The sequence below is a fragment of the Carassius auratus genome, unplaced genomic scaffold (genome assembly GCF_003368295.1).
Source record: "Carassius auratus strain Wakin unplaced genomic scaffold, ASM336829v1 scaf_tig00016407, whole genome shotgun sequence".
Lineage (NCBI taxonomy): Eukaryota > Metazoa > Chordata > Actinopteri > Cypriniformes > Cyprinidae > Carassius > Carassius auratus.
In genome coordinates this window covers 21,481-34,195 of record NW_020524673.1, presented here as the reverse complement: position 1 = coordinate 34,195, position 12,715 = coordinate 21,481, and the positions used below count along the sequence as shown (strand labels likewise).

The window sequence follows — 12,715 nt, the reverse complement described above, 5'->3', positions numbered from 1 at the left end:
CAGGCTATCAGCATAAAGCCTTCCATCAACCCAACCAGAGTAATTATATCTAGTGGTTTAGTAATGGCTGGGTTTTATCTGTGGGAAAAGTGACTGGATGGTGGTGGATAATGGTGGTTTAGGAAATTAAAACTAGATTTAAACTATTGATTTGAACAATCCATAAGGGAACCTTCAGATAACTCCGCCCATCTCTGTCACTGGCCCTGCCCCTCATCCCTGGCCGCTCCTCTTTGGCAGGATGGTGTCTAAATATGTTTTCATCCATCGATTGTTGTTGTATTTTTGCTGTGAGCCACACTTTTAAATTCCTTTCAAAGCTTACACTGTGAACGAAGCCACGACCTTTGGACTTGAGAAAAAGACCCTTTCAGGGGGGTTTGGACTAGGTTGCCATTCTTCTCTCAGGAGACTCGATTGAAACTTGTCCAAGCTGGTGTTTGAATGACAGACAGGTGGCTTATAAAAGGGAACTATACACATGAACTCATCATCCACAGTTTGTGTTACCATTATGCGAGACAGATCATGGTAAACAGGACTTTCTCATAGATATGTTGTTGTTAGATTTCATGATTTGTTGTCGAAATTAAAACCCAATGATTCTAGAAATACATTAAAAAAAAAGTTTTATGAATTTGTTTCACCCCAACCTGTCATGTCATGTTTTTTTTTCTTTCTTTTACTGTGAATTTGTGCCTTTTGTCATCTTATCTTCCAATAAAACTACATTGGAGATGTGAAAAAATAAATAAACTTTTAAAAAGTAGTGTTTTACTGGTTTACACATCAATACTTATTCAGTATTGTTTTTCAGTAATTTGTACTCAATTTTCTTCCTTGATCAAACACATTTTTCAGTTGTGAAGGGATTGTTACTTGCCCTCATGTCGTTTCAAACCCGCAAGACCTTCGTTCATCTTCGGAACATGAATTAAGATATTTTTGACGAAATACGAGAACCCTCCATAGACAACAACGTAACTGACACATTCAAGGCCCAGAAAGGTAGCAAGGACATCGTTAAAATAGTCCATGTGACATCAGTGGTTCAACCTTAATGTTAAAAAAAAATAAAAAACACCTTTACTGTCATCAACACACACTGAAGACTGGCACGAAAGAAACTAAATTGTATATTAAAGTCCTAATTTTGGTTTTCTTCATGCACAAAAAGTATTTTCATCATTTCATAAAATGAAGGTTGAACCACTGATGTCACATGAACTATTATAACGATGTCCTTACTACCTTTCTGGGCCTTGATCGTGGTAATTGTGCTGCGGTCTACAGGTGCATCTCAAAAAATTTGAATATCATGGAAAAGTTTTTTTTTTTTGTAATTTAATTAAAAAAGCTAACTTTCTTATATTCTAGATTCATTGCACACAAGCTGAAATATTTCACAAGTTTTTTGTTTAAATTCTGATGGTTATGAATTACAGCTTAGGAAAATTAGAAATTCAGTATCTCATAAATTAAATCAAAGATCAATCACAAAAGATTTACAAAACAGTAATGTTCAAGATCTCCAAAGCAGGTTTACTTATGCACCTCAATGCTTGGTTGGGGCTCCTCCTAGAATATAAGAAAGTTTCCTTTTTTTTATTAAATGACCAAAAATAAAGACCTTTCCATGAAATTATAATTTTTTTGAGTTTTTTGAACCTGTATGCAGGGTCAAAAAGCTCTTGGATTTCATCAGAAATATCTTAGTTTGTGTTCTGAAGATGAACGCAGATCTTGCGGGTTTGGAATGACATGAGTGTGAGTATATGATGCAATTTTCATTTTTGGGTGAACTATGACTTTAACATCAGAGTTATTCCTCAAGAGGGCAACACTGACATGTTGATTAAGGTGCTCATGAAAATGAAATATGTTTGAGCCTGGCATGCGACATTTTCAGACCTCCCCTCTTCTCCATTTATTGTTCTCTCTTTATTATGCAAATAAAACCCATTTCTTAATCTTATTTCCACAGTATACATGTCTTTACTTAAAGATAACCCATTCAATCCCACACAGGACAAACACACATAAACAAGCACAAATCATCAAGAAAAGAATCACTGTGCAACCCCCCAAGCCCCCCCTCCCTTCATTAAATGAAACTTTCATCCTAATCAGGATTTGAAGAGATGAAGCCAGATTAAACTAACCCCTTCTTATAAGGCCTTCAGAAAGGGGAATGTGCTTGATTTAGACATTTGGATTTCATTTTCACATTTGCAGTTGTATTTATAGTTGTATATATATATATATATATATGTGTAAGGTAAATTGACTCGTTCAGCTCTGATATTATTAAAGAAAGCAATGGACCATGGGTGAATTTTACCCTTAATCTCTGGTCATAGAGGTCCTCTTTTAGATCAGCTTTAATAGGCTGGCATGTTTACAGCAAAGAAATAGTCAAGATTACTCTTTACTCTGACAAAAAGACCTTATGTGTCATTTACTAAAACCACTGCATCTGCATAAACCACTTATTGCCATTATGATATAGTGACCAGAAACAAGTTCATGGATTTTAAATTAAGCCTAAAATCAAGTCTTTAAATGTACAGAGAGCTCGGTTTCATTCCCTAATCAAAAAGGTTTGCGACATATAACAAATCGTTTAGACACAGTCAGGTCTTTCATAACTGAGCTAAAGCTTTCAGGCGTTTATATGATGAAACAATCAAGTACTGCGGCTTTAAGAGGTTTCTGAGGATTGGCCGGACAGCGAGGAAGTAAAGGGGTGTAAACACAAACCCCAAACTCTCTCACTGTCCTATAACGTTACCTGGTAAGCACGGAATAGATATTCAAGACACCTGCAAAATCTCCACAACACCGAGACTGAAAGGTAAGATTTTTTCTTATGACTTAGTTTTTATTCTTCAGATTTAGTAAGGACTTTGATTAGATAATTCAATTAGCATAAATTTAATTTTGCTTTCGTCACGGTAGCTTTAGATGAGCTTAGTTTAGTTTCGTAATATTTTAACCTGAACATCTCTAAATATTTGAAGTTTATTCGATGGCTGTTTTTTTTTTTTTCATTTTTGAACGCGGTCACAAACAGCACTCGTTACATAAAACAAATGATGAATTAGATTAGACTATTATGCTTTTTGGAAAAACGTTTATACATTTACAACCCCTTCTTGAACAAGTATTTAAGTCAAAACAAAAGTATTTTTAGTATCAAACAACAGAAAAGTTGTAGCTAGTCAGAGCACATACATTGCGAACACAAGTCACTTTCGCCCGTATCCATAGCAACAGAGCAGCATCACGGCTCCAAGTGATAATAATCAGTAAACCTACAGATTTTTATTTCATCATTTTAAAAAACTTTTTCAGATCAAGACGAGACAGGATTAACTCTTTTAGATTAGATTCATGTTTGAATTACCATGCATGCTTGTTGACATGATGTTTGTGTGCACAGGTCTGAGTATGAGCGCACAAAATGTTGGATCCAGGGATGGACATCAGGCTTTCAGGTAACATCATCCTAAATCACTGAAATGAGCCCCTCTTCACTTCAAAATAACAAGAGTGTGGTAAAAGAAATGGGACTCAGAGAACTGAGATTTGAGAAGTGAAAGGCATTCCATGTGTTCAGTTTGGTTTATTGTCCAGCATTACTGAGTTTCTTTTGCACGGAACCCAAATTGTGAATGTTTGCGTTTCTCTTAAAAGTTGTACAATGTCACAAGACCAGCTGCCAGTCTTTATGCACCTGCTCTTTTTCTTTCGCTTTCTCTCTACTGTTGTATGCTTTCTAAGAATTTGCATGTGACTGTATTATTTAGCAACATGTTGGAAAGATAGTTATCCTGCATTTCAGAATTATTGTTATTTTAGACTTATTTATTAGTTTTTGTTTAATTAGTAAAAAAAATCTGGATTGAAAGAAAAAAGTAGCACAAATTGGCAAAAAAAGAAATAAAGAAATGTTGGCAAATTATTATTTTTTTATAATACAAATATTTAGTTTTATAATGAAATATTTTACATAAAATTAATAAAATAATTTGTTTATAAATATATTTACACAATTCTAAATAACATAAACGTAAATACTATGAGTAAGAATCCGTTTATTTTGCTATGACAGAGATAACCACAGTTGATAACTCTGTTCAATGGAATGCAACCTCCCACATTGTAGTTTAATTTAAAAATAGGAGTTTAATTCAACTCCGATATAGTTGCATTTGACTTCAAGGTAGTAAAATTTAACTCTCTTTTAGAGTTAACTTAATGCAAGTTTGTTTTCAAAGTTTGGCATATGCTCTCACATCTTTAAAAAATGATTGACCTTATTGATTGATTGACTGTAGAGTCCAAGAAATATTCAAAATGTTGAGGCCAGTTGTTACATAAAGCAGATTAGCATCGGCCAACATTTACTTGACATTTACAACAATACATACATCGATTTGGAGATCAGGGCTGATGGGGATTTTTGCATTTTGTATTTCCGGCATCATTCACGTGGCTCTGTACTGCTCCAGATTACGCTTCATAATCTCCTTAACACATGCTTTTACTCACACATCCATTCACGCAACAAGATGCAATGAGATCATGTAGATCAACAAAAAGGGAATGATAAACTTCTGTTTCTGAGTAGATCTGAGAAATATGTGTCTTGGAGCATGTGGCGTCCCTTGAACAAAACCTGGAATATCTGCCTCTGCTGAACCTAAACCAGCTCTTAGACACCTAGACATCTGAAGGCAATACAATAGAGAATCAAATAATAAATCTACTCACTTCAGCTGATCTCTTGGATTGGATGAATCAGGCTTCAGATGATCAGTTGTTTTGGGAGAACAGCAAAAAGACGTCGGACACATTTGATGTTCCATGTGTGCGCTCTGACAGTACGTCCACCACGACGTCTTCTTCATCTCGGGTGGTCCTTTACCAGAGGCTCGCTCAGTTGCTCGTCTGCTTGGAGGATCTTAGCTAAGATGATGAGGCAAATGAGGAAGTGTTCTGTACGCTTGACGTAGCCTTCTACCTCTGTGGAAAATACACCTACAGAATCCTTCAGGTGTACTGAGTCATTGAAAATAAGTTTTAAGTAGACTTGTGTTGAAGTGAAAGAAGAAGTGGATTTTGTTGGTGGTTTGCCAGCAAGTTCTTTGCATTTTTATCTTTAATTTTATACGTTCTCAAATGTTTTTCTCAGATATTCAGATCATATGAACCCAATTCATTCATTAATTGACTTCTTCTCTTGTTCAGGCTGCACATGGTCACATGGAATGTTGGCACAGCAGAGCCACCAGCTGATGTGAGGTCATTACTGCAGCTTGACTCACAGCCGGCCACTGACCTCTTTGTGATTGGGTGAGTTAACGTCACCTGAATCACATGATCAGCAGATTTAAAAAAAAAAAAAAAAAAAACCTGGGTTGTCAATTAAACATGTAACTAATACACTACCTTTTAAAAGTTTTGGTTTGGCAAGAGTTTAAAAATGTTTTTGAAAGTAAAAAATACAGTAAAAACAATAATACTTTAAAACATCATTAAGATTTAAAATAACTGTTTTCTATCTTAATATTTTTAAAAATGAAATTTTCTTCAGGGTCACATGATCCTTCAGAAACCATTCTAATTGATGATTTGCTGATTTGGTGCTCAAGAAAAATCTTGTTATTATAAACGTTGTACACAAAAATCTTTTTGAATGATTTTCTAATGATTAATGGTTTTGATTATAAAATGGTTATTGAATAAAAATAAAAAATGAATATTGAAAATATCTAATATATTTTTTTTAAACATACTGTATGTTCTTTCTAGTAAAAAAAGACACATTACTTTACTTGTTACAGTACTTCTTGTTATTTTTTTGTGTAAAATTTACTAAATTGTATTTATTTCTGAGTGAAAAAATATACATATACATACATAAATGTGTATATATAAATAAGTATAAATGTGTATTTATATGTTCTTTCTACTTCACATTCTCACTTGTTGTTACTTTTCATTTTATATATTTTTTTCTGTGAAATTTACTAGCATTTTCTAAATTAAAATTATTTCAAAGTAAATCCTACACCAAATATTTTTTTTTTCAGAATATATAGTCTATGTATGAGACAGAATGAATTTATTCAGTTGGTAAGTGTGCACTGTGTTTGTGCTGTAGTCTACAGGAAGTGAATGCCACTCCAGTGCAGTATATCTCTGATCTAATTTATGAGGACTCATGGAGTCACCTTCTTATGGATACTCTGGCACCAATGGGATATATCAAGGTACAGAATAAAAAAAAAAACTGTGCATCTCTGCCTTCAATACTGCTGAGTGTCCTTACATATGTTTATATGCAGTTGTAACTGTTACAAAAGAACAGAGAGACCAAATCAGGATGAGCCATCTCCTCATTAAGCTTGTTAAGCTCCATTGTTCGCTGCAGACCATTGAAAACACTAGAGGCATTGTTCGACACCAGCACATTTGTTTACCATAACCACAGATTTGATGTGAGCCCGTCCCATTCTGCCTTTCACGACTAATTAGCTCTGATAAAAAAAAAAAAAAAACAGAATTATACTTTGCCAAAAAATCTCAGGAATTTCTAAGACCAATCTCCTTATTTTCTTACATCGACGTATCAAGGACTCTTATCCATTCCAAGCTCAAATACATGTTTCCTCTTGTTTTCTTCCACTGTGTAAGGCCTAATATAGCTCTCTTGCAGAGAAACCTCCTAAAATCCTCTTTCTGTGATGCTGTCGGTTTTGATGTGGAGGTCAAAGCGGCGTGACATTTGTGTTGAGAAATGCACTGAAGCTTTGACATATGAAAAGGCTTTTTTTTTTTTTTTTTGCTGTCCTCAGGTGACTTCAGTGAGGATGCAGGGTTTGCTGCTGATACTGTTTGCAAAGCAGGTCCACCTGCCTTTCATCAGAGACATCCAAAGTACATACACCCGCACAGGCCTGTTTGGATACTGGGTATGGTATAGCCTTTACATCTTTACATTTACACTTACCGTTATACACTAATTTCATTAATTGCATTTTCCTGCAAAACTGACATATTTATTCTGCTGTTCAAAGGTTTACATTTTATAATCTCACACACATATATATATATATTCCTGTAATGGCAAAATAGCATAATCTTCAAAGTCATATTGATCAGTTTAATGCATTCTAGCTAAATAAAGGTATTAATTTCTTTAAAAAAAAAAAAAATGGTTAAAAAAGGTAAAAATAGGTAAACATAAAACACCTATCCTTGAAGAGGTATGAATATGTGAGTATGACATGGGGGTTTACTGTAAGAAGTTTCAGCTGGACTAATGCATTTTTATTTATCATCACAGGGAAATAAAGGCGGTGTGTCTGTGCGTTTCTCATTCTATGGTCACATGCTGTGTTTTCTGAACTGTCATCTGGCAGCTCATATGAACTACGCCCTGCAACGCATGGACGAATTTGAATATATACTTGACAGACAAGACTTCGATATGTACAACACACCACAAGTGCTTGACCACAAGTGAGTGCTACTGTATGCTGGATGAAGTTTGCTCACGTTCAGGCTCTCTCACATACTTCATGGTTCCCACATTGCTGTTGTTCCCGCATGTCAGACTCGTTTTCTGGTTCGGTGATCTGAACTTTCGTATCGCTGACCATGGGATGCACTTTCTCCGCTCCTCAGTCAACAACAGCCGATTTAACCTGCTGTGGGACAGAGATCAGGTCAGACAAACACACAAACAAAGATAGCACATATACTGTACTGTACACACTCTTATGAAGACAATGGCTTTTAGCATGCTGATTATAAATCATATATATTTTATTCCAATAAAGTAAAATAAAGTGCATTAATATTCTATTCTATTCTATTCTATTCTATTCTATTCTATTCTATTCTATTCTATTCTATTCCACTGATTTCTGGCTCTTAGTTGACCATGATGAAGAAAAAAGAACCTATTCTGCAGGAGTTTGAGGAGGGACCGTTGTGTTTTAAACCCACGTATAAGTTTGACCGTTTCTCTGAGACTTACGATACAAGGTACATTCACACACTTTACTTGTTATAAAAAAAATAGAAATGCACTATTTTCAATGCATGAAAGTGGAAACAGTCTTAGATCTCAACTTCCTGAAAGTCTATTGTGTTTTCTTAGAAGGAATTCACGGTCGTTCTTTCTCCACACAGAGCACCGAGGACATGGTTTGGCTTTATGTAGGAAATGCTAAGAAATATTTGTGTTTGTCGCATAACCTTATCTTCACCTTAAGCACTATTGCCCAGAATTCTTGTCACCCATCATCACATCCCTGTAAAACACTGCACTCCTCTCACTCAGCGTTCAATCTTTGCATAATCTCCTGTCAGACGCTCCAGTAAGCATTTCAGTCATGTCTACACAATGTAATGCTGTGATCAGTGTTTTTTTTTCTGTGTGCCAGCTGCTGTCAGCTTTGAAGACATGTATGTTGTTGTAGTATGTCTGCTTTGAAGATGAGATCCATGTAGGATGTTTGTAAGAAGGGATTTGTATTTCCCAACAAACACAAATGGCTGAATATAGGAGGTCTTCCGCACCACAGAGTATTTGAATCTGTGTCTGTGTACTAAAGTGTCTTCAGCACAGATCTTTTTCTCATTTAGCTGTCACCTGTTGTCTGAATTGTTATATGGGTAGTGAAATATGTTTGGGAAATGGTGTTTTGCTGTGTCCGTAATGGAAGCAGAGGAAGTCTGTGTCTCCAATGGAAAGATCAGCTCAAACTTTGAATTTCATTTCAAGAACTAGTCAACTTACTAGTCAAGGTGGAAAAAGTGAAATAGGGATTTTCTGAAAAATGCCAGAAATCATGTATAAACCAATCACTCCCGCCCTTCCGTCATATTTAATACATGACCACACATTCATGAAATGCTGTCAGTGTGTCATTGGGCTTTTAACAGCTGTCACGGAGAACTGCTTTGCTCCTGTCACATAACATGCACCATATCAGAGTGTAGAAAGCATGTTTCGCTCTGATATGCTGGTGTTTTATGCATTTGCATCTTTCATATTGTAGAACTAGATCACAGCATATCGGTGGCATGTCTGCAAGAAAATGGGAATTTCAAATGGAATTCTCAGCATACAACTACGACACATCTATATCTCTCTATCTCTCTATCTCTCTCTCTCTCTCTCTCTCTCTCTCTCTCTATCTATCTATCTATCTATCTAGAAAGGTTGGGGTAGGCAAGGTTTTACATGTTTTTAAAAGAAGACTCTTGAACTTAACAAGGTTGCTTTTATTTAGTAAAAAAGAAAGTACAAACAGTATTGTTAAAAATATATATTTTCTATTTTAACATTTTTAAAATGTAATTTATTCCTGTGATGGCTAAGCTGAATTTTCAGCATCATTACTCCAGTCTTCAGTGTCTCATGATCCTTCTGAAATCACTCTAGTATGCTGATATGTTGAAACTAATAGACCTTTATCAGGATTCTTGATGAATAGTGAATTACATCAATAATGAATAGAAATAGCAGCAAAGAATAACAGCAATTTAATTTAATTTAACCAATTTAATGCATCCTTGCTGGATAAATAGTATTAAGTTCTTAATAAAAAGTATTAATTTCTTCAAAATAAAATGACCCCTTACTGACCCCAAACTTTTTTAGAGTGTATAAACCAATATAATAAAATAAGTTTAAGTTCTCCAAGACTACAATCTCACTCTTCAGTATTATTTTAGATTGCTTCACTTTTTTTTTTTTTTGCATGGGTCAATGATTAGTGGTAAAAAGCGGAAGCCTGCCTGGACGGATCGTATCTTGTGGAGGATAAAACCCAAAGCTATAGAGACTGTGGATGAGAATAGTTCGACATCATCATCAGCTGACGATGATGAGTATCCTATTAAGGTGATGCAGGACATGTACACTTGCGATGTCTCGTATGGGGTCAGTGACCACAAACCCGTAATTGCAACCTTCGATCTGGAGGTATGAATTATGTATTCCCTGAACATTTATTCAATCATATAACGAAGAGCTGTTGAAGTAAATGTGCTTAAACTATAATCATTAATAATTATAATTTTAAATATATCTACCTTTCAGTCTACACAACATTTTAGTCCAAATTGGTCTTGAACTCTTCATGCAGATGAGAAAAAAGGTGGAGACACCTCTAGTCAAACTAACCGTGGAGGGACACTGGAGTGCAGATGAAGATGCCACATTCACCTACACCATTCTGGAAAACTTAGAGTCTTCAACCTGGGATTGGATCGGATTGTACAAGGTGAGAGGGAGACAGACAAAAAAAGAAGTTGATGGATGAACAAAAACAAAGAAAGGGACAAAACGGAGATCTGCATCACAAAGCGGGTCACTAACCAGTGGTGATTTATATCTCTGTGTGCAGATTGGCTTCAGAAGTGCCTCCCATTACTCCACCTTCGCTTGGGTCAAAGATGATGAAGTGGCTGCCAACGGCGAAGTCGTGACGGTATGGCGGACTAAAAGTTTTGGTGCATGAAGAGAAAATAATGAATATTAATAAAAATGTATATTCTGTTACATCTAAAATGAAATTTGAAACTGTTGTGTGTATTTAAGTTGCATGATGTTAAAAGTTGCCATACAAGCACTGACATGAGTGATGCACTTCCTGTTCAAGGTCCAGATGAATAAAAATGAGCTCCCCCTGCTGGCTGGGGATTATGTTCTTGGCTATTACAGCACCAACATGCAAACCCTCATTGCCTTTAGTCCTACTTTCCTGGTGAGTTAATGCAAACTTACCTCTGTGTTAGCATTCGGCTGTACCTCTTTGTTCATCTGGCTTTTCTGGATCCAGATTCTGGAGTCTCGACTAGCTGTAATGGAGGGTCTGCTTCCTGAGAACATCAACGGCCATGAGAAGTAGCTGGATATCTTCTAACCTCGTGTGTAAAAGTCACAGCAGGATCTGATTTGAGATCATATTTGCCTGTGTAAACAGACCTTGCTCCGTTTGATTTTCAAAAGTGAAAACTGATTCTGTGAAACAGTCTGATATAATGAGTGTGATTTAAAATCTATGGCTTTAAAATCTCTGTCTGTTCGCTAAATATGCCATATTATTCTTTTTCATTCTCTCTTTATCCGTGGTTCTTCTCAAACGGTTGAGTCTGTTGTGAGCTTCTGTAAACACACATTGTACACACTGTGCTTTTCTACTGTAGTTTGTAGTACCTGTATCTTCCTCTAGAGGTTTATAAAGCAATCACTAACTTTATTAGAGACACATCCTAACTCAGAATCTTATCCCATCTGTTTAGTAACCATGGTAATCCGACAGAGAACTGAGATTTTTTTTTTCTAATAAAATAAGAAGACAGGAAATTTCTGTAATACAGCCCATGGATTCTGTGCCTGCTAACTTCAAAACTCTTTTGATTTATGTAGAGGCTGATTGCACAAAGACCTTTAATGTTTTTGTTTTTTAATCAAATTTGATACTTATTAGACCGTAAAACTTATAAGAGTGTGGAACTCTCCGATTTTTAAAATAGGCCTGTATTTCATACCAAATCGACACATAAATTGTGAAAAAGTGCTCAGTATTATTTTACATTAAGTTCTACAAAACACAATTTTAAATACATTTTTATTTTTATATGATATATTAAATAAATGATGTTGCATATATTTTGCCTATTTGAAAGTGATGACATTATCTTTTCATGCACGTTGGTTGCTGTGCTTCTTACAGTATTTCACTGTATGTTTTATATGTCAGTGTCTGATAAAAGTATGCGGCTTTTCAGTATCTATAACAATGGTTCGCCATCTGATTGTTAAAATGCCATTTTGTTTACACTCTGTCACTCTTTTTAGTGCTAAATTTGGCAGTTTTACTTCTTATTGTCTGCATTTGTTCATTGTGACATGCCTGGCCTATCTTTTTCATTGAATATATATATTATACTCTCTTTATTTCAGTTCATGTTAAATTTATCGTAACTGTCTTGTTGGAACAGTTGATTTGATGCCCTTAGATTTGTGAGATGTATTAAAATCACGCAGTTGAGCACATTGGGATCGTAAGCAGTTTCATTAAAATATTAACATCTGCACATCTGTTTGTACTGCCAATGCATATTTATCTGTATACTTTCATATATAACTGTGAGATGAGTTGAAATGCTATTTTGAAGTAACTTGTAATTAACCTAAAATATTCCTTTAAGGTCTACCACACACATTTGAAGGTTAATTACAAACCTGGCATTAATTAGTGTGACACGAAGCGTGATTTTTCATCCAACAAAATCCAATCTCCAGAGTGACAATCAAACAAATGTTCTCCTCGATCTTTCTCACCATCATTATTTTCCTTTCAAGCTGTAGCTTTGCATGTTTTCGTAGCTCACTCCAGGGGGCGCTGTTTACTTGCTTATTACTTGTTCATAACGCACTGCTTTTGTGAAATTCACGCATGCATACTCACTCACTCACAGAATATTACAGCATTACTCAGTTAGGAACACAGTACTCAGCACTAGATATATTTGTGGTTTTACCTCCAGGAGCATTTTCATGGATAATTACAGCAGCTATAAATCTGTCTGAGGCACCTGCAGAGCTCTTTGAGGAGGAGGTCGTCAGCACATCAGAGAGAGAACAAAGAACTCGCTAAAAACACACTGTGAGTCAGCCAGTGAT

General features: G+C 35.5%; 1 protein-coding gene and 1 long non-coding RNA gene across 2 annotated transcripts; one reads left to right on the top strand and one right to left on the bottom strand.

Moving 5' to 3' along the window:
• The first annotated feature begins 2,753 nt into the window (after positions 1-2,753).
• Positions 2,754-11,597, top strand: LOC113075122 (inositol polyphosphate 5-phosphatase K-like). Its single transcript, XM_026247859.1, has 13 exons — positions 2,754-2,854; positions 3,443-3,497; positions 5,254-5,358; positions 6,170-6,278; positions 6,864-6,980; positions 7,355-7,530; positions 7,625-7,736; positions 7,949-8,058; positions 9,799-10,006; positions 10,170-10,307; positions 10,431-10,514; positions 10,686-10,790; positions 10,866-11,597. Exons 2-13 carry the CDS (start codon positions 3,451-3,453, stop codon positions 10,932-10,934), a joined length of 1,380 nt encoding a protein of 459 aa, XP_026103644.1. The 5' UTR covers positions 2,754-2,854; positions 3,443-3,450; the 3' UTR covers positions 10,935-11,597.
• On the bottom strand, positions 7,544-10,516 carry LOC113075124 (uncharacterized). The gene is made up of 3 exons (XR_003280894.1): positions 10,403-10,516; positions 10,208-10,282; positions 7,544-7,718 (listed from the first exon to the last, which is right to left on the bottom strand). It is a non-coding gene; the product is annotated as an uncharacterized LOC113075124 (long non-coding RNA).
• Positions 11,598-12,715: the final 1,118 nt, after the last annotated feature.

Coding starts and splice junctions, on each gene's coding strand:
- LOC113075122 (XM_026247859.1), top strand. CDS start 3,451: ATGAGCGCACAAAATGTTGGATCCAGGGATGGACATCAGGCTTTCAG. Junction 3,498..5,253: donor GATGGACATCAGGCTTTCAG/GTAACATCATCC, acceptor TCTCTTGTTCAG/GCTGCACATGGTCACATGGA. Junction 7,531..7,624: donor CCACAAGTGCTTGACCACAA/GTGAGTGCTACT, acceptor CCCGCATGTCAG/ACTCGTTTTCTGGTTCGGTG.